Source organism: Sylvia atricapilla, chromosome 16 (genome assembly GCF_009819655.1).
Source record: "Sylvia atricapilla isolate bSylAtr1 chromosome 16, bSylAtr1.pri, whole genome shotgun sequence".
Classification (NCBI taxonomy): Eukaryota; Metazoa; Chordata; class Aves; order Passeriformes; family Sylviidae; genus Sylvia; species Sylvia atricapilla.
In genome coordinates, this window is record NC_089155.1 from 6,831,696 (window position 1) to 6,852,748 (window position 21,053).

The following is a 21,053-nucleotide window of genomic DNA, read 5'->3' on the forward strand; positions in this document are numbered from 1 at the left end:
GCCGGGAACCCCCGGCCCGGAGCCACGGCCACAGGCAGGAGCCGGGGCAGGGGTCGGCCCCGGGCCGCGGGATGGGGAGGGGAGCGCCTGTGCAGCCCCCCCGGCAGGAACTCCAGGTTTCACTTCTTCTTTCACACAGCAGCTCAGAGAAGTTTGGTTATTTTTTTGGGTTTTTGGGGGTTTTTTTATTTAGCCTTTAAGAGCTCCTGAGGTGTCGCCCTGGAGGGCCCCCACGGCTGTGGTCAGGCAGTGCTCCTCTGGCTGCAGCCCTGGAGAGCCCCCAGAGCCGCCAGGAGCCCGGACCTCTGCGGAGCGTCCCGCAAACACGTCAGTCCTGAAAGGGGAAGGGGCAACAGTGCTCTGACGTGTCTCTACCTCCGTCTCAGAGGGGTTCCCAGCAACGCTCAGGGAATTTCTAGGATCCCTGCCAGCTCCGGAGACATTGCCTGGACTCCCCTTGGCATTGCGATGGCTGAGCAGCGAACGGCGGCTCCTCAGCGCCCCTCGGTGCCCCGGTCACTTCTGGCACTGCCGTCCTGTCCCCCGCTGCCACGCTGCCCACACTGCCGCGACGCCGGAGAGGACACACCGCAGGGGCCGCCTCCCCGGTCACGGCCCCGGTCACGGCCCCGGTCACGGCCTCGGCCCCGGCCGGAGGCTGATGGTCACAACCGGCCGTGGCCACGTCACAGCTGCTCCCGGGAAGAAGGACAGCGTGCTCCCCGCGAGAATTGGGAACCGAGTGCTCTGGATTCCCCGGCCCAATGTCATTTCCCAGAACTGACTCACTCGGGAGCACGAAGGGTCCCTGGGGAATCTCGTGGGCAGAGGGGGCGGCCGCGGCGAGAAGGGGATTTTTGGGCACGACTCCCGTGGGCCTGGCCTGGGAAATCCCCGCGGCTCCTGAGCACTGGGCACTGCCTGAGCAGGCTCTCCTGCGGCCCTTGCTCCCGGTGCCGGGCAAGAGCGGGGACCCGGTGCTCGCGGTCGGCAGGAGCTGCTCAGGGAGCCCCTACGAGAGGCCCCGGTCCCGCTACTCGCCCAGCGGGACAGAGCAGAGGGGCAGCTGCTGCTCGGGGCGGCGCCGGGGCTGCGGGCGCAGCACAAGGACACCGTCCCTTGAACGAGGCAAGGACACTCCGGTCCTGGACCTGGGTCCGGTCTGATCCCGACCCCTACCCCGCTCCCCGTCTGATACCGACTCCGGTTCTGGTCTCGGTCTGATCACGATCGCGGCCTCAGTCTCAGTCCCTGTCCTCGTCTGATCCTCATCCTGGTCCTGATCCTGACACTGGTCCCAGTCCCGTTCCAAAGCCCCGTCCGGTCCCTGACTGATCCCGAACCCTACTCCGGTCCCAACAGCAGTTTGATCCCGACGCCTGTTCCTGTCAGTCTGACCACGATCCCTGTCACAGTCTGATCCTCATCCCGGTTCCTGTCAGTCTGACCACGATCCCTGTCACAGTCTGATCCTGATCCCGGTTCCTGTCACAGTCTGACCACGATCCCTGTCACAGTCTGATCTCGAGTCCGCCGCCTCCCCCGCTCGAGGTCCGATAGCGCCACCCAGCGGCCGCCTGGGCTCCTCGGCACTACAACTCCCGACCTGTCTTGCGGCGCCGTACCGCAGGACATGCCGGGAGCCGGGGCAATTGGCCTTTGCCTCGGCAGGTATGGCGGCACGCCGCCGCGCCGTAAAGTGCGCTACGTCACTATAGTGACCGTGCTCCCCTCTCCTCCTCTTTGCGACAGCGCCGTGCGGTAGTGGCGGGTGGCGCCTTTGTCCTGGCGGCAGCGGCCTGACGGGGCATCGGGTCCGGGCCGGGACCGGCGGTGAGTCTGCGGGTCCGCGGCCCCGGTACGCGGAGCGCCCGAGCGAGAGGCTTACGGCAGCGAGCCCTGCGGAGGGCTCGGTCCTCCCGGCCCTCGGCATAGGCTGGGCCGGGCGTGCCTCGCGGCCTCCGGGCGGGCCGCGCCTCCGCCTCGCGTCCGGGCAGCGCGGGATTACCGGGATTCGATGGGGCTCGGTGGGGCTGCTCCGCATCCCCGCGGTAGCCGGTGCGCGGGTTGAGCGGCGCTGGCAGAGCCCAGGCCCGGGCGGAGGTAGGGGAGCGCGCTGGGAGCGGCGGCCGGCGGTGACGCTCCCGGCCGGGCGTCTCTCCCCGCTGCCCCGGGAGCTGAGCGGGGCCCGGGGCAAGGGCGGCGCGGGGCGCGTTCGGGGGGCCGAGGCGCTCTCGGGGTTACCGTGTGGGCCGCACCGCGTTTGCCCAGGTACGGGGGGCCGGGCCGGGCCGGGCCAGCGCTGCCCCGGGAGGGCCCTCCTGGCTTTTGGCAGAGATCGCGGGTCTGCTCCGAGGGAAGCTCCTTGTTCTTCGGCACCTCTGCCTTCCGTGCCCGCTGTTTCTGCTTTGCCCCCGAACTTCTCGGAGACTTGTGTCGTGTTTTGCTTGTGGCAAGTTAATTTCAATATCCCATTCCAGCAGAGTCTTGTTCCTGAAGCTGTAGCGCTGTTAATAAACAACTCTGGTTTTAATATACGATTTTTAGAGAGGTGTGGCTTTAATTAATTTCCAGAGGATTTGTTGGCTCATGAGGCGCCGTGGGCTGTCCTGCCATAGCACCCACAGTTACTGCGCGGGGAATTGGCACCTTTAAACTCTCCCGGTGCCTCTCTGGCTGCATTCATACAACAAGACTCTAACATGGGAATTAGGTATTCGTCTGATGTAGCGTGCCCAGATGTGGGACAACATTCATTTATTCTGGTCTTATGATCACTAAATGGCCCTTAACTATGTAATCTGCCTTGTGGAAAACGGTAAGAGGCAGTGAATTATCTTAGATGAGAATTCTGGGGTAACAAATCTGATTTAGTGATTGTCTTGAAGTGGGAAAATAACTCTCTGTTTTTCGTAATGTGGAAAGTTCTTGCAGCCTCTTCCTCAGACACCCCCTGCTATCCCCACCAATAAGGAATACATAAGGGAATTTCTTGCAACTTTTTATACTGAAAGTGAGATGTCCTGCCAACATTTATAGGCCTGTTTGACACCTTTTTGCTGTGTGTGCCTGTGCACTGCATCCTGCTTCTGATGTAACTTAGATGGTGCCTTCCGTGTTTTATTGCCACTTATTCATTTTGAGGCAATTTTGAAAGCTTCTCTACCCTCATCTGATGAGAACTTGAGCTGCAGTAGTGAAATAGAAGTCCAATGCTTCCATGTAATAAAATGGGATTTGGTACTTCTCATGGGGAAAGCAAAACTCTGTGTATGTGTGTGGACAAACTTGCAGGGAGATAGGGGCAAATATGATAGAGGAGATTAATTTTGTTGCATTTGGGGTTGAATGTTGGGTTTTTTTACCCACCCCAGTTCTGGCAGTTAATTTTATAAAGTTTGTTAGACAGGGAAGTGTTCTCTGCCTCCCATCTCTGCACGGTTTCCTGGAAAGGGGGAATAGTGATGCAAATGTCAAGTTGATTGATCTTTAAAAGATAAATAAATACATTTTATGTCTCAAATCTGGAGCAGATATATTTTTCATGCCAGTTAAGTGTTGCAAAAGTATTGATATAGAGCTGTCTTATATATGTTGACATTTGATTTATTTGTTTAGAGATTACTTTTAAATTGTATTTACTCTAGGGTACTGTTGAGAAGTATCTTGGTTGGAGGCATTGCATGATTAAAAAGAGAAGTTTCTGTTGATAATTTAATAATCTTTCTTTTTCCAGGCTTCTTGCATGTTACAAACAGAAAATCCCATCCTGCATTCCTGTAGGTGAATGCTTAGGAAGTAGAACAACTTTATTAAATAATTTTCAAACTTTTAAGCTCACTTGAAAGTTTCAGTGTCATTAATTTGCTTAAGCTTTATCTATGGTGGATTTTAAACCAGAAAGTCTGAATCCTGTGGATGGTGTTTTTTGTTAACTTTGGCAGTGTTCATTAATTTTTTGGGGGGTAGGGGTAAGGTTTGCTGTTTATTTTTATTTTATTATTTGTTTGGGTGAGTTTGTGCAGTGAATGTTGCTGACTGCTCCACCTGTGTGCTGGGGTATGGGCTAAGGGAATGTGCTTCTGCTGCATGAGGGAGGTGAGGAAGGTGCAGCATTTACCTGGGGGTTGTTAATTGCCCAGCTATGGACCCGCCTGCTGTGGGAGCTGAATCTCCATGGGGACAAGAATATGCTGTCTAATAGACATGCAGATGAGAACCTGTGTTTTCTGGGATTGGAAAACTGAGATTTCACATGTAGTGAAGTGATCCAGGTGTGGTCACTTAGGACTATTTCAGCAGTATTTCCTGATTCCTCATTCCAAACCCTACTGGAATATTTGAGTGCTGTTATGCAGTGTTGCAGTGAACATTTCCTTTCTGCTTATTAAAATATTGCATAAATTTCAATACTTCTTATCAGTGGATTGAAGAACTAGATGTAACAACAATGGGTGTGTTGAGAAGCTTAAAGTTAAGGCATTTTAGTGGAAAATTAGTTTTATTTGTGTCTTAGTTTGGAGTTAAACCATTAAAACCTATCTGCAAAATAAGTAGGTTTGCTACCTTTCAGTATTACAGAAAAGCTCAACCAGAATGCTGCAGTGAGTGTTTTTGCCTGACCTCTGTGTCCCTCGTATTAAGATTTCTCTGGAGTGAAGTTTGCGTCAAGCAGACCCAGTTGGCTTCTAGTCTGCAAAGCTGTTAAGTTTAATCTTGTTCCAGTTTAATTTTAATGTCATGGATTGAAATTATATGCATGGCCATTTTTTTTTTTTTGCGAAGAGTTGAATTTGGGACGAAAGCAAAATGGCTCGAGGACGCAAGAGCAATAGCATCAAACAGAGCGACTTCACTAACAGCACCAATCCTCAGGATTTAGAGAGAAGACTTTTTGTCGGCAATTTGCCCACAGACCACATGACTCGTGAAGAAATGGAAGAGATATTTTCAAAATATGGCAAAATCAGGGGTTAGTATATTATCTTATGCCTCTTTGTGGCAGGGATTTCAGTGAGAAATATTGCTTCATGCTTGTCAAATGCTGTTTGATGATGAGAGGAGTGACCAATGTTGTTCCTAAGTAGTGACCTTTTAATAATTTTAATAATTTTTTGGTAATTTTTTTCTGGAAAAGTGATTCCTTCAGTACAGCTCAAACATAATGCAAGTATATCACTTATGTTTTAGCTTTTAGGATTGCAGTGTGATGTCACAATACTCTTTCATAGCCTCTTAATCAAATCTTGGTCACTTCACGGGCTGTATTTTGGTCACTGCCTTGGCAGAAGGAGCGTGATCAGAGTCTTTGAGCTCTGCATTTTGATCCTGGTGGATTTGATTTTCCCAGGAAGAGCTTGCATAGTGTTTTCCGGGTAGAGTGCAGCTGGTGGGGTTAGCGATGGCAGGGTGTGGGTCAGCACTGTCCGTGGTTGTAACCGGTCTTGCCCTGCTGTTAACTCTTGCAGCCCTCAGCATGTACCATGGCTATGGGTTCGTGCAGTATGACCGTCTAGAAGATGTCCAGGCCGCTCTGGACGGTGAGAAGGGCCGCCTTTATAAAGGGTATAGATTAGGTAAGGAAAACTGCTCCTCGCTCTCCTGACCCCAGCATGCGTTCGGGAGAAAGAGTGCTGTTGGTTTAAAGCCCTCTGGAAAGGTCACGATATCTGGCCTTAGCCTCAGTCACTTTGCTCAGAATGTATTTGCCTCCTGAGTTCCTGCTGTGTGCTTCACCTGCAGTGTGGTTCACCTTGCTGCCTGGGTCTTACCCTGAATTTTTGTGTATTTGTTAGTATTTGGAAAGCTCTGATAGCCTGTATAAGAAACTGTGCAACAAGTAAGCCCTGGAAAGGGATCATTGAAATGTCCAGCACAGAGTTTAATAGCATTTGTAAACCAAAACTGGGCTTCATCTTGACATTCTCAAAGGAATTGGTCACAGCACTAAGCTGCTGGTTGGCTAAGTAAACTTAGCTGGGATTTTTGCACAAGTGGAGCCAGCCTTTAAGCAGTGCTATAAATACTGGGTGCTTTAAAAAGGATATTTTCATAAAGATGAAGATAATTCTGCTAAATGTGCTGGGAGCAGACTTAAACAGAAATGAATGGTTAGAAATCCACGAGTAATCTTTTAAATGCAAAAAATTTACTTTCAAAGTAAAGCCTATGATAATTTGAAGAAAAACTGTTTGACTTTAAAAAGAATGACAGAAGGAATAAATAGTAACCTGTGGGAAGGTGTATGTACAGTAACAAATAGGAGCCTGAAGATGGAAATTGAGGCAAATAGACAAGAATGGTAGAAGGATACAAGAAGAAAACATGTCCAGCATTACCCAAGTGTAGAGGCTTAAATAGGAACAACTTTGGCTGTTTTAGAAGCTAAGGGTAACTGACTGATAATAATAAAATTTCCAATTGAGAAGACCAGGTAATGTTTCTGCTGTCTGTTTCTGAAGAGGCAGGAGGTGTGTTTAATGTAATTTCCACTTCAGTAGCAAAACCAAAAAGGTAAAACTGCAGCCACCAAACCTAGAGCTCTCAAAAGAATTGACATCAGTGAGGCTCAGTGAACTACTGACCTGCCTAGTCTGTTACTGGTGTTTTTCTACAAGACTCCCTAGTTTTCCAAGGAAAACTAGGGAGTTTCCAGGGAGCTGGTAGAGTGCTGCAGGTGAGCCAATAGGCGGGGTAAATGGGATGAGCCTGGCATCAGTGCCTGGGAATAAAGGGATTCTTTCACCTGATGCTGATGAGAAGGCAATTGATTAATGTTCATCAGCGTAAATCCTATCTTGGTTACTCTTATGGTACTGCAAGCTCTAGGGCTTGAAGCAGCAGTGTTAATGTGCAGATTGCTGTAAGGTGTTTGACTTGATGCAAGAACAGATAAAAACAACATTTAAATGTATTTCAAGTGCATCTAGAATGGTGTAGATATAACATAGATGGAATTTCTCAGTGCTTTGAGTGGTGGTCTAGAAAAACTGAGTCCTGGCCAGGGCTTTTATAAAGTGACTTGGAGAGAAAAACGTGTTTAGAAAAAAGGATGAAATAAAGAAGATTTGAGTCACTGATGGTGAAAGGACCTGGACTTCCTATCCTGGATGCAGAAAGACCTGAACTTTAAATGAAGCTGACAGGGAAGGTCTGCACCCAGCCAGAGTGCTTTGGTCATCCTTGGCTATGTAAAACACAGGTGTGCAAGTAGGGAGGTTTTGGTACCTGTGTGATTTTACTGCTGGAAGAGTGCTCAGTTTTGATATGCCTGGTTCAAAAAGGATAATGCTGAATTGGAAAAGCCTGACAGAGGTTTAGAATTAAAGAACAAGCCCAAGAAAAAAACCTCAAGAGAAAGGAGTGATGTGATCTTTGTACAACAAACAGACCTGGGGATCAGGGAGTTTTAGTGTAGTAGGCATAGGTGTGACAATGCCATAAATGTGAATAAAGACTTTTCTCTAACAGCAGAGTAATTGGCTTCTGGAGTAATTTATTGGATCTGTGGTGGTTTCTGTGCCCTGAAGACTTTTAAATTGGAATTGGATGTTTTGCTAAAAGATAAGCACTACTTCAGTGCCACTTCTGCATTTGAGATAGATGGATTCCAGAAATTCCTGTCACTTGTGTTTGCTAGAAGGTTACTGTGTGATTACAGTGGCCCTGTCATCTCAAAATCCTACGGGACAGAAGACTTTTTATTTGGGCTTTTTTTTCCCCCGAAGTTTTGTCAGTGTTCAAATACTTAACTTGTAAATGCTCTGGCATTAAATAAAATGTTACTATATGTGTTTTGCACGAAAAGAATCCCTGTCAAAGTTTTATTTTTTTCCCTTCTAGTAGAATATTTTTGTGCAGATTTAAATACATTTTTATTTGAAAGAAATGTATGATACTGAGTGTAAAAATCTTAATAGGTTTCTTCAATGGCACCTTAAAACAGAAAATAAAAATAATCTTAAACCAAAGAAAGCAACTAGTGTCTTGCTTAAAGATAACACTTTAAAGGGGAAAAATATCAACTAAAAAATAAATGCAAGGAGAACAGATACTTCAGTTATGCAGCCTGAGTATTAAATACAATTGTTAACAGCACAATAAGGTTAGAAGTTGTGGGAGAGTTTAACTCCAGTGTAGCATTATACAAGTATTTCCACAAATGCACAAAGTGTTTTCATATCTTTAGTAGTGAAACTGTTTAGAGAATAAATGTCCTTCAGATGTAGTTTGGAACAGTAGACCCTGCAGCTGTGTTTAGTCCTGGAGAGGTGCTCTGAGGTCCTGTGAGTGGTGTTATGCTGCAGTTGTAGTTAATGTTCAGATTGGACTTGCTTCTCTGCCCCATCAGAGAGGCAACATTCTGCTTGACTGACATCAAGAACAAAAATTAGATCCATTCCCTTTATTTTAGTCTTGAAGACAGTGAAGGCTAGTTTGGGATGTTGCAGAAGATATTAAGTCTGAGTCTGCCTAAAGACATCATGACATGTTTATATTCTCATGCAAGCGCTTTGAAAGTGGTTAATGCAAATAACTCATCAGAAATGTTAATTGTTGGTAGATTCTGGGGGAGTAGATTGGGCGTTTTACTGAAAACCTTTTAAGGAAAAGAACCCAAACCTAGGCCCTAAGTCACTTTGCTGTTTGCTCTTGCCCCCCTCCAGTGCATTACTTCATCTCCAGTCAGCTGTCACGGGAGGCTTTGAGAACAGTGTGGGTCCCTAACAGTTCTGGGCAACTTTGCTTTTGGTGGTTGAGGACAAGATTCTGTTTCTTCACCTCTCTTACGTCTTTGGTTTCCCTTCGTGGTGTTTTTCACGGAGATGCTCTGAAGCCAACCAATTTTCAAATTTCTGATCTGTTGCCTCAGTTTGCATCACAGTAACAATGGTGTTTTGAATGCACCATGTTGACTTCATAAGGAGCCTGTGTTCCAGGCTCCCGGATCCGTTTCTCAGTGGTGGGGGCCGTGCACCTTAACACTGCAGCAGCCCCTTGGAAGGCAGCTGCACGTGCCCCTTTGAGAACCCTTGGATTATTTCCAACAAGGGTATCGGCATGCTCCGTTGAACAGGACTGGCTGTGAACTTAAGACTGTGCTGGCCATCATTCCTTTCTCAGAGGTTTTCAGACTCTGCTTTTTCTCCTAGAGTCCATGAGTTGTGTTCTGCTCGCTCATAGACTGCAGAAGAAAGAGGTTCTCTTATGGAAGGAAGAGTCTGGATATAGGCCCGAACATGCAGGGTTAACACTTCACCCAAGCTCTCCACCCTATTTTGAAGTCAGAGAAATCCATGAAATTTTCATTATGTTGTACTATCTAAACTTAATAAAAAATTGTCAAAGTGACAATGTCTGTCTGCTGAATGGATTTCCTTGCACCATCTGGATGTTGTTGAGCTTAAGTTGCTTTCATTTGAATTGTGCTGATGATCTTTTTTTTGTTTCATAGCATTGAACAGATGGGTTGATTATTCTTTACAGATATTAATAAAGCAGTGGAAAGAAGAAATATGAATAAGGCTTCATCAAGGTCCAGTCCATCACGAAGGTAAAGTACCTGGAAGCAGTGAGTTATATTAGGAATTCAGGCCTTCAGGGCATGAGCCCAGCGGCCTGTGCTAAATGTCTTTGTCTCTTCCCTACTGCCACCTCCCCAGTCAAACAGTGATGCTTCAGCAGGAAAGTGTCTGCTCCACCTCCAAGAGCCCTTTTGGCTCTGGCACCTTGGGAGGCATGAGGGAAACCTTGTGTCTGCTGCGCTTACTGCAGCCCAGCATTTGGTTTTGCAGCAGAGGCTGTAACAGACCTGGGAGGAAGAATATACATGATGTTTGCTCCTGCCTCCAAGGATCAGAGAAGCCGAGTCCTATCTAGAGAATGCCAAGGGGCTGCAGCATTTCCAGTGCAGAGGATATTGAGATCTTCCTCTTCTGATTTTGAAAGCTTCCAATGCTGTGATGAGACTACAAAAGAGCACTTGAGCAAAACACAAGACAGAGCAAATGTCTCTTGCACGGTCCTGTCCACCCATGTGGTTGTGTTATGAGATCCTGAAGCCAGCCCCCCTGTGCTGTTACTGATGTACTCTTCAGCTTCTCCTGCCTTCCCACCACCCAATGGGCACAGCACATTCACCTCCTTCACCTCCTCTGTGGGCAGCCACAGGCAAGGGGAAAAGATAAGGATTGTCCTGTCACAGGAAGATGACTTCAATTTCCTTTTCACAGCATCACTAGGAAGCACACAAAGACATGCTCCAGTGTTGTTTGGTACAAGGTATCACCCTGGGTGCCTCTGCTGTAAAGCTGTCCATGCAAAGGCGTGGTGCTTGTTGGACTTGAAGGTGATTGAGGTTGCACATGTGCTTTACTAACTTGACCTGTTAAATTACCAAAAATAAGGAAAAAGTGCAACTACCAAGACATCTACACCAAAAAATAAAAGTGCAGAGAATGAGTAGCTGCAATTCTGGGCACCATCTAGGATTTTTATGCACCACACATAACCCTGCACAGTATCAGATGTGCTTGCAGAGACCAGCGTGTGGGTGTCAGGCCCAAGAAGTGCTGGGATTCCTGTGGCAGATGCATTAAGTCTTGGGCCTGGTGTGTGCTCAGTGCTGGTGGGAGGACCCTGGGAGTATGTGAGCAGCAGGCACTGAGTGGCATATCTTTGGCCTCAGTGCCACCGATGCTGCAGCATTGCAGGGATGAGGGGCAGGCATCCGTACCATGACCCTTGGTCCTTGGACTGTGCTGCAGAGGGTCGAACACAGGCACTGATGCCATGGGCATTGCAACCTCTGTCATCCTGCACGTGTGCAAGAGCCTGTGCCAGAGTCCTAAAGAGCATTACGTGTGTATGAGCTGTGGTGCTGTGGGCACCAGGTTGTGGCCTGGACAGCAGCCGAAGGCTTTGGTGCTGCTGACAGTCACTGGATTTCATCTGGCACTCCATACACCATGGCCATCTCATGTGGTTAGCACCAGGTCCCAAGCAGCAGTGCGGGCACAGGTGGTGGTGGGGTCACAGTCATCGAGTCCTGGGCATGGCTGTGATCGGTGGGCTCTGGACCACACTGTGGCCTGGGAACAACAGCTGCCGCTGCCAGTGCTGCAGAGCCCCACGCTGCGCTACACACAGCAGTGCTGGGCTGGCAGGGCTCAGTCTCAAGCAGATGAAGGCAGTGGTGCTGATGCTGCAGGAGCCAGGCTGTGGTGACTGAGGGGTGGAAGCTGTGCTTTTGTGCTGCTCTCTCCCTTGGGCAAGGCAGCCATGTGGGCACAAGAGTCCAGGGTACCAGTGCCATGTCTCTGCTTCTGTCTCAGTTGTGCGTTGTTCATTCCAGATCTCTTTGTCTCTGCAGATAATGAATGTGGCCTGTTCTGGTCACCCCCACTCAAGCTGGAATAAATGTCATATGCCAAACAATTCCTCTGCATCTGGTTGTGTTCCTAAATGGTCTTACAGCTATGGCAAGATCAGTTACTTAATATCCATTAGAGCAAGTCAGAAGTTTCCCCTGAGCTTCTGCCATCATTCATTGTAGGTTTTGAGGGAAGGGGGCTATGATGTGTCTCACAGGATGTGGTTTCAACGCAGATCACAAACAAAAAGTGGATTTATATGTCCAAGAGGCTGAAGGAGTTTACACCTGGCTGTCTGCAAATTCAATACGTCACTTAGAGGAGGAGGCTGTGTGTGTCTTGGCATCTCTCATTTGTCCCAAAATCTGGCTTGTATCTGACATGCAAACAGAGAATAGCAGCACTTATGTGTTCTCAGCACAGCTGGGTGTCTGACACCAAAATCCGTGCACAGACTCTGCTCTTCCACCTCGTTCCTGTCACTCTGCCTGACACCAAACTTGGGCTCATCTGACTCGTTCTCTCCAGATGATCTCTGTATGACTGCACTGCAGTGGACACAGACTTCGGTTCTGCTTATCTTTCATAAACTAGATTAGGCTGTTTGAGGACTGTAAAAGTCATGTCAAGTATGGGAAATAAAAAGATTCAGAAAGCTGGGTTTTTCTTTTCCTGATGGTTGTCAGTATTTTGGGGAAAAAACAGTCCGAACACATGAAGCTCCATAGTTTTTCTGCAAGATTTTTTTTAATGCTTTGTTTTGACTACAGTGGGAAACAGAATGCAACCTGGAAAAAAACCTACTACTTTGGGAAAAAATGAAGACTGGAACAGTATTCTTCCTTGCCTCTGAAGACTGCAGTACAGAGTCTGAATGAGATGGATCATTCAGATCCAAGAGAGAAGCCCTTTGTGGCGGCAGAGGATGCAGTGCTGGTTGGGTTTAGTACCCTCTTAAACCAGGCCATTATAAACATAAGGCTGGCTTTCTACAGAAACTATCCCTCAGATCCAGGATGATACCATAGCTGTCTTTACTTTCTGTCTGCAACACAAACTCAACCTCAGCGTGGAACCTGCAATGTCTTTGCTCACAAGCAGCTCCTTTTTTAATCATATGCCAATAACATTACTTCATGTGTTCTGCTGTCATTGATGAGTGAATTTAATGGATCCCTTGAACACTCCTGGCTATTGCATATTTGTGGGTATTAGCCTACATCACCTTAAATTCTCTCAAAGAATTTGCCAAACATGATCGATAGATCGTGTATGGCTGATGTTGGAGGTCAGAGGCCTAAAAATGGTGATTTCTGAAGCACCTGTTCACTTCATCCACAGGTGCTCTACACTTAGTGCTCCATTAAGGAGGTTTCTGGGTCTTGTTTGGCTATGCTGAATATTAGAATTAAAAACCTTCTCCAGACTACTTAAAAAAATATGACTTTTGGTCAATTTTTGTTGTTGTGGGATAAGAGGGAGGATTCAGCTGCTGTGAAAGGTCACTTTGGCAGCTCAGGTAAGAGATCTAGGGGTAACTGTCCTCATGTTGTTAGGAGGCTAATGGAATTTCCCTGGTGTTTTCCTCAGAGAGCAATATGCCTACGGGGATGGCCGAGATGCCAGGCGCGACCGCTCCCCTCTTCGGGGGAGCCCACGGAGAGACCCCAGGGATGGCAGGGATGGCAGGAACGGGCGAGATGCTAGAGACACTCGAGACATTCGAGGTAGAGACATGCGTGATGCCAGAGACCACAGGGACCCACGGGACCTGCGAGACCCACGGGATATCAGGGACCCAAGGGACTTGAGGGACCCACGTGATGTTAGAGATCTTCGTGACCCCCGGGAGCCGCTGTACGATCGATACAGGGATCCGCGGGATATGAGAAGTGCACGAGATGTGAGGGATCCACGGGATATGAGAGACCCTCGGGAGCCTTTGTACAGGTAAACTCTGTGGGATCCTATTTGCCAAAATAATGTTTTTATGGCATTTCTGCTGCAATTGTTTGAGTGGTGTCAGGTGTTTAAGGAAATCGCCCTTGGCTGGGGACAGTTGGGTGCTTGCTCTAGGTCTTGTGAGGAGCAGATGGGTACCTCAGAAATTAAATTTGGGGGAGGTCTGGGTGTGATGCATTGGCCAAAGTCACTGCCCGAGGTGGTGCTGGAGGAAACCCATTGCTGCTTCTGAACATTGCAGACGAGACGAATCTTATGACCGATACCTGCGCCTCGACGACTACTATCGGCGCAAGGACGACTCCTACTACGACCGCTACAAGGAGCCAGAGGGTGAGTACCTGTACCTCTTCAAAGGGAGGGTGCTGGGACGCCCCAGTGCCACGCTTGTGGCACTCTGTGCCCCTCTTGAGCAGGTCTGAAGGGTGTCACTCGTTCTGTCCCTGCGGTTCGTTGCAGACCGCCTGAAGCGCGAGGAGCGGCGCCGGGAGGAGCTGTACCGTCAGTACTATGAGGAAATCAAGAGACGTTTTGATGCAGAGAGACCCGTGGATTGTTCTGTGATAGTGGTGAATAAACAGACAAAGTAAGAAAATAGTTACAATCAGTTTAATAATTGCATGGTAGAAGAGAATGGATTTAAACTTAGTCCTGCCTTGAGGCTGTTTGTCTTAGAGGTTGCTCTCGAGGAGTGTGGCTTTGAAATCCCCACAAAGCTACAGCTCCAGTATTTCTTCTGGGAATATATGTTGATGAGATGAGGAGATGTATCTTATGCTTTGCTTGTATTTTCCCCTTGTAATCTATTGCTGTACCTTCTCCTGATACTTCTATACCTACTCTCCATATAAGCCTACCATTTCAACAGGTTTTAGGGAGGCTGTACTTGTTTTTCCTGTGTTAGCATGATATGGAACTTAGGAATATGTGCCAACCAGGTGACAATACAGAGCAGGGGTCAGGGTGGATTGGGGAGTGTTTGTTCAGAGCTCCTGCTGGATTGATTCCTATGCCAGAGACCAGTCATTGCTGTTAGTCCAATGTGCAAGAAATACAAAATCACTGCTGAAGGCAGGCATGGATAGTATCAAAAGCAGGTAGAAGCAGTAACCAGGGAGATCTAGTATGGCTGTCTGAGCACTTACTGAGTTCATGGGGCAGGCACTCTGTTGAGAACAGGAGGTACACTTGGCGCAGTAGTAGAGGATTTTAACAATGTCACTAGTCTGATGTCTGTATCTTTACAATTAAATATACTAAAGAAGAGTAAATATGTAAATAAATCACAGATCTGGCTTGTAATCTGAGGAAAATGTTTTTCACAGGGGAAAGGTAAAGCTCTGTCTCCTTCACCCTTCAGAGAAAAGATCAAGGGTTATTTTTCTTTAACTTTGTTTTACATGTGGGACAGAAGAAGACAGCTGGCACTTGCCGCATCTGCTGGTAGAAAATGGAGCAGGAAATGGAAACAGGAGAAGCAGTGAAACTAGAAATAAACTTCTGATGGAGTTGATTACTTATTGGAACAAATCTTGAGAGGAAATTTTAGATCCTTTATCCCCTGGTGGCTAAAAGTCTTTGAAAGATATTCTAATAGACCACAAGTTATTGTGCTTGATGCAAGAATAATTTTTTTGTGTCAGAGGATCAGCTTAATATCCCAAAAATCATTTTGGTCTGTCACAGCTACAAACCTTAAGAGTTGGAGCCTGTTCATAACTCTTGTATTGAAGCATTGATGTCAGCTGCTATAGACCTGTTGAAAGATGACTCCTGAATGCCTTAGATACAGTCATTTTACTTTGAAGCTCTTAAAAAGATGGTTGATGGGGGGGATGGTTTTAGTCACCATTACAGACTTTGCCTCCAAAGACAATAAAATGACCCTCTTTCTTGAGGTGTGGGTGCACACAAACTGAATTTGTCAGACTTTTTGTGCAGTCAGTATTGCAGTTTTGGTTCTAAGTATAGTAGGCTTAAAAAAAACCTTGGCAATTTAATCTCAGCCTTGTGAGCTGTGTTTTGTGCTTGAATGAGGAGGTCTTTAGAACAGGGTATACAGGAGCAGTAGAACCAGAGATGCTGTGTTGGCAATAGGTTAGAGCAGGAAGCAGCTAGTAGAATAGAGCAGGCTCATAAGGAATAAGGCACGTGTGAGCAGTTGAAGTACTGAACAAAGCAGGAGTAAATGAGTTCTGTAGGGTGACTCCTCTGCTCTGTACTCCTTGGACCTCTGCTTGCGTAAATTTCTTCCCCTAATGAATTCAGTTGAAACACGTTTATGTGTAAACAAATTTGTAATAGTGTAAATCCCTTTGCAAGCACTCTGTTTCTCAGCTAAGCTGAGGCTTGATTTGTAATTTATTTTGGTTGAACTGAAATTACTGATTCAGATCAGAATAAAGGTTTTTATATTGCTATAATGGGATTGCTTTCGTACTGTCCTGGTAAACGTCATGAAGCTGGGCAAGTAATCAGAAAAGCGAATTTGAGATGTGGAGAGGGTGCAGTGCCAAGGTTTCTGTTCCTGTATGTGACTGATTTGTTAAACTGCTGGCTTTGCCTTGTGCTAGGGAATACGCAGAGTCTGTGGGACGGAAGGTGCGGGACCTGGGCATGGTAGTGGACCTGATCTTCCTCAACACAGAGATGTCACTGACGCAAGCCCTGGATGATGTGAGCAGAGGAGGGTCTCCTTTTGCCATTGTCATCACCCAGCAGCATCAAGTTCACCGTTCTTGCACTGTTAACATCATGTTTGGCACCCCACAAGGTACTAAGGTCTCAGTAGGCTGGGAATTGTGTGGTCACTCACAACCTTTCTTTCAGGCAGAACCACATAGGATGAAGTTCATCCTTGCTGTCACATAAGTAGTTATAAATGGCTTGACACCATGTCATGAATGTGAATATCATTATTTACAAGCTTCCGTAATATTCTATTTGCCCCTTGTCAAAAGGAGTGTGCAGTTCCTGCCAAGAGGGAATCTCATCTGTGTTCTTGGCTCCTAACACTGCCAGCCGTTCCATCTCAGGGCAAGTCATGGACCCCAGAGCTGCAGTGCTCTGGGAGATCTCTGAGATACCCACCCAACCTCACTCTACCATTTGTTGCTCTCAGAAAGAGCCTGTGGGAAGTGTAGCAAATTAAAGGACAGATTTTAAAATCAAATGTGATTTAATAAGGATCTGGTAGAGGTAGAGAGTTGATAATGAAACTGGGAAGAGTAATGAAAAGATAGAACTACAAAGTGTTTGGGTATATGGGCTCTACCTTCTTAGCACAGTTACACTTGTCACATCACTTTCCATCACAGGGTATGACTTGGTTGTTGCATGAGGGTGTAGATACTAAAAATGTCTTATCAGAATGTGATTGGGGAAAGCAGCTGTTACTCTGATCAGAGGCCCGTTCATGCAATCTGTCAACACAGGTGACTGGTTTGACCACAGTTGAGCTTTCAAAGGTTATTTCTCCCTTACTGTGTTCCCAAGTAATGTTCTGCAAGTTCATCTGGGAGAGGAAACCTCTGAGTGCACAGTCAGTGCTTAGTGTGTGCTCCCTGACTGGAGAAGCCCGGTTTCTTTTAACATCAGACACAGGTGTGATAAAAGAGCTCCCTCATTTCCTGCAGACACATAGCTCACACACACTGTCACCGGGCTTCCCGTTGCCCTTGGTTTTAATTCTTAACTTCTTTGGTTTAACACCTGTTAAACCTTTGGCAGAAGGCCAAAGCTTCTTTTCTTCACTGGATCTGCCGGTGTATCAGACCTGATGGGAACCCCAGTCATTAGCTCATCCACAGCTCATTCCAGAGATTAAATATGCTCACTTCAACTGCTCCTGGCCACCTCTGTGTGCATGTTTGTTTCAGGGAACTCTTTCACAACTTGTGCAAAGCCTAATGTTAAAATGAACCCAAGTTTCCTGTTAGGAGGAGAAGGCTTGCAGGATTTGATGTTCTGCAGGTGTAAAAAGGACCCTGCCCTGAGCTTTGGGCACTTTTGGGAAGGTAAAGGCTCTTTTGATCCCTCAGTTTAAAATCTGTGTTCAGGTGACTGTTCATGCATGTGCTTTGGGAGGTGGAAATAATGACCTCAAAAGCCACTATTGAAATTGTCCAATACTCACTTTATCACAGAAGAATTTGATTGCTGCTTGTTGCTTCAGAATGGTGAACGTGAGCAGCCACGTGACACTGAGCCAGTGCTGCTCCCTCTCCAGCTGCATGTGCACATGAGGTGTTAAGGCACTGGCAGCACAGAAATAAAGGTATTCCCATGGCTGTCCTGCTCTGGAAAGCATACAGCTTTCAGAGGGCAAGTTTTGGATCTGTCCGAGGGTTTAACAGTAAAATAATTGGGACCACTTCATCTCAGAGTACCAAGGATTTATGTGAGAGGTAGAGGGAGCTGCTTTCCTTTTAACTGGTGAGAGACAAGAAGGACATTTCTGGGCTGATGAGATGTCTGCTTAGAGCCCTCAGCTGTGAAAGGAAAGATTGGCCTTGCTGACTGATAGCGGTGGGTCTTCTGTTGGCTTTGGAAATGCAACTGTTTCTGTGTGCCTGGGAAGTTCCCAAGTCTGCCCTCCCGCTCCCTGAGCTGCTGACTGGGCTGTGCTGGCAGGCAGGAGGAACAGCACCTCTGTCAGGGTCACTTTGGGTCACTCAGAGCATTTCTCCCTTTGTGCAGAGCACCGCAACATGCCCCAGGCTGATGCCATGGTGCTGGTGGCAAGGAATTATGAGCGCTACAAGACAGAGTCCCGGGAGAAGGAGCGGGAGGAGATTGCCCGGCAGGCTGCCAAGATGGCAGATGAAGCTATTCTGCAGGAGCGGGAGCGCCCACCCCCCATGGAGGAGGGTGTCAGAGGAGGTCACCCTCCTGGGATCCAAACTCTCTTAAACCTGCTGGCAGACAATCGCTATGTGACTGCTGAGGAGATAGATAAAGTCATTAATTACCTGAGAGACCGGAAGGAACGGTTGCTGCGGGGCAGCTCTGAATCTCTGCAGGGTAAGTCCCACGGTCCCAGACTGAGTTTCTTGTGTGGTTTGTGGTCCTCAGGGCTGGGACAGGAAAAGGTTCTTGGGACTGCAGAGGAGTTTGGGAGCATAATATATTCATGCAGCACCTCATTTTACTCAGGTGGACATGTCATTGCATGCCATGAGACAATGCGGAGTTGTCATGTGGAAGACCTTTTATACTGGATTCTTATGGGGCAATAGCAGAACTGCCATAACTGGCTGGGCTGCTACTCTCAGTTCAGTAGAGTGATTTGGGTTCCGAGAGCTGTGCAGGTGTGATCTGAGGGTGGGTGTTCACTGAAGCCGTGTCTTTGGTAGCTGTTTCATTAGTTTTGTTTAGATGTCCCGTCAAGGGAATTTGCAGAGCTTTAACCATCTTTCCTTTCTTTCTCAGCACCCATATCAAGACAACCTTTGGGGGCACCTTCAGGATCATCACTGGGTAGTCAGTCCAATCTTCCAAGTTCTCAGGCTCATCAGGGTTCACAGCCTCTGGTCTCTACTCCTTCTGTTCCAGTGTCCTCTTCTACTCCTCAGCAGGAGCTTCAAGCAAAAATCCTCAGTCTCTTCAACAGCGGGGCGGCGGCGGCAGCGGCAGCTGCTGTGGCAAACAGCGGTCCTGCGGCCTCTGCGGGCTCTTCGGGCAGCACTCCAAACCAGAACTTTGCTAACCTGGCCGGCGGGCAGCCCCGGCCAGCACAGATGAATGCTGGAAATTTAAACCAAGCTCCGCAGAGATTGCAGACTCCAAACACGCAGCTTCCTGCTCTTCCAGGCCCTTCGAGAAACGCAGGTCCGAGACCTGGAGCTCCTCCACAACCTCAGCCGCTCTATGGTCAGCACCAAACCCGCCTCCCTGCGCCTGGCAATGTGCCCGCCCAAAGGCCGGTGTCTTCTGGTATCAACTTTGACAACCCCAGTGTACAGAAAGCCTTGGACACCCTTATCCAGAGTGGTCCTGCACTCTCCCACCTTGTGAGCCAAACCGTGGCCCAGGGGCGAGCGGGGTCCTCAGGCCAGCAACCAATGGGTGCCTACCAGCGACACTATTAGAGCTGAGCTGTTGGGCCCATTCCCCTTCCCTTTGCCATTCCATACTTGTAGGTGTTTAAGGAGTTTCCCATCCTTGACCCGGGACAGATGCCCTGGACATGCATGTCCTCTCCACTCTGGTGAGAGCATACCCCCTGCAGCATTGCTGCCAATGGTTGCTGGCGCTGCCCTCCCTCTTCTCGGTCTGGTTAGCAATGTTTGGAGCAGAATGCTGTTTTCTCCACAGCACAATGTGCTGAACTGTGTTGGATCGTTGGTTGTCTTGTCCCATCCCAGAACTTGCCGCAGTATCAGTCTTGCTGCATTTTCCTTACTCCTAGAACCTGGTGCACCTTCCCACTGAGGTGCAGTCTGGGCTCACTTACTGGTCTTGGTGTAGTTTTGGATCATCAGTTTTGATGAATTAGAGGACTGAAAAGAGCAGCAAACTGACGGGCCTTGGACACCCACCGCTGTGGAATGGGCACTATTTTTTTTTTTTTTTAATTTTTTCTTTCCCCTTTTAATAGCATATAAGCCATTTGGAAAGTCCAGTGATAGTGCTGGCAGCCAAAATCATGAAGCACATGCCTGACCACTGCTCAGTAACCAGGACTGTGCAGTCCGTCCGCAGCTGGCCTGCCCTGTCCAGGCAGAGAGGCCAGTGTTCCTCACCTCACCCCACTCACAGAGACTGGCAGCTGTGGGCTGAGCACACATCTGCAACACAAGAACTTCCAGCCAAGGTAGAGATTTCAAACGGTTTGTCAATTTTCCTACCATGAGTAATCAGTGTTAAGATCAACCTGGTTATTTGGTGTGTAAATTTCCTTTTCTTACAATCTTTGGCACCAGTGTTAGTGTAGCTCAGCTGCAGCCATGCTGATGTGCTACTGGCTCTCCCTGGGAATACCTGTCACCAGATATGAGGGGCAGTGCTGCTCTATCAGACCTCTTCTTACTGTTGATGGATGTTCGGTCCATCTGAGGAGGAGAGGCAGTGCCAAGATGTAATACCATCACTTTAAACATTTTTTCAACACTTTGGTAGCTGCAGCGGACAGTGGATTGGTAAATCAGGCAGTGATTCCTCACCATGTTTTTACTGGGAACATACTTTGATACCAGAAACAAAACATCACTTAATTGTGTGGTCCTCCCCATCATGGCCTACTTGGAGTCTGTGGGCTTCCTGCAGGGAACCAGGAGATACTAAGAAAGCAGTGGATTGAAGCAGAGGATTTTCTTTGTCCCAGGTGGTTTGTGTTGTAGCATTTCTTTTATCTCTGTGCTGTTAACAAGAAGACATTACTTTCTAATAAAAGGCCAGAAAAATTACATATTGCATTTTTTGACACTTGAGTACTCTCAGAATACAATCATTCAGTCATTCCATGTGTTTGCTGTTACTCTCCTCTCCTGGATAAAGCTGTGCTGGAAGCTCCACATAGGATGCTGAGCAGAATGTGTGTGGACCTCACAGGTCCTGACTCCTGCACAGCACTGGGGTGGCCTCAGGCTGGGAGATTTGGAGTGGCACAACCGGTGTGAGGGGTCCGAAACCTCTTTGGTGACAGGTGGTCAGAGGGACAGGGACAGGTCCAGGTCAGCGCCACAAGCCAGTGTAAGGTCAAGGCTGCAAGTGCCTGTG

At 47.8% G+C, this 21,053-nt stretch overlaps 1 protein-coding gene across 5 annotated transcripts; it reads left to right on the top strand.

The window, feature by feature from the left end:
- The first annotated feature begins 1,517 nt into the window (after positions 1 to 1,517).
- NCOA5 (nuclear receptor coactivator 5) lies at positions 1,518 to 20,740 on the top strand. 5 transcript variants are annotated; one of them, XM_066330666.1, is made up of 10 exons: positions 1,518 to 1,833; positions 4,786 to 4,972; positions 5,469 to 5,576; positions 9,487 to 9,553; positions 12,963 to 13,322; positions 13,576 to 13,667; positions 13,794 to 13,920; positions 15,908 to 16,107; positions 18,033 to 18,356; positions 18,765 to 20,740. In XM_066330666.1, the coding sequence occupies exons 2-10, from the start codon at positions 4,810 to 4,812 to the stop codon at positions 19,421 to 19,423; spliced, it is 2,100 nt and encodes a 699-aa protein (XP_066186763.1). In that variant the 5' UTR covers positions 1,518 to 1,833; positions 4,786 to 4,809; the 3' UTR covers positions 19,424 to 20,740. The 5 variants fall into 5 exon arrangements, with proteins under 5 accessions (XP_066186763.1, XP_066186764.1, XP_066186767.1 ...); XM_066330667.1 differs by lacking the exons at positions 4,786 to 4,972; positions 5,469 to 5,576; XM_066330670.1 differs by lacking the exons at positions 4,786 to 4,972; positions 5,469 to 5,576; positions 9,487 to 9,553.
- Positions 20,741 to 21,053: the final 313 nt, after the last annotated feature.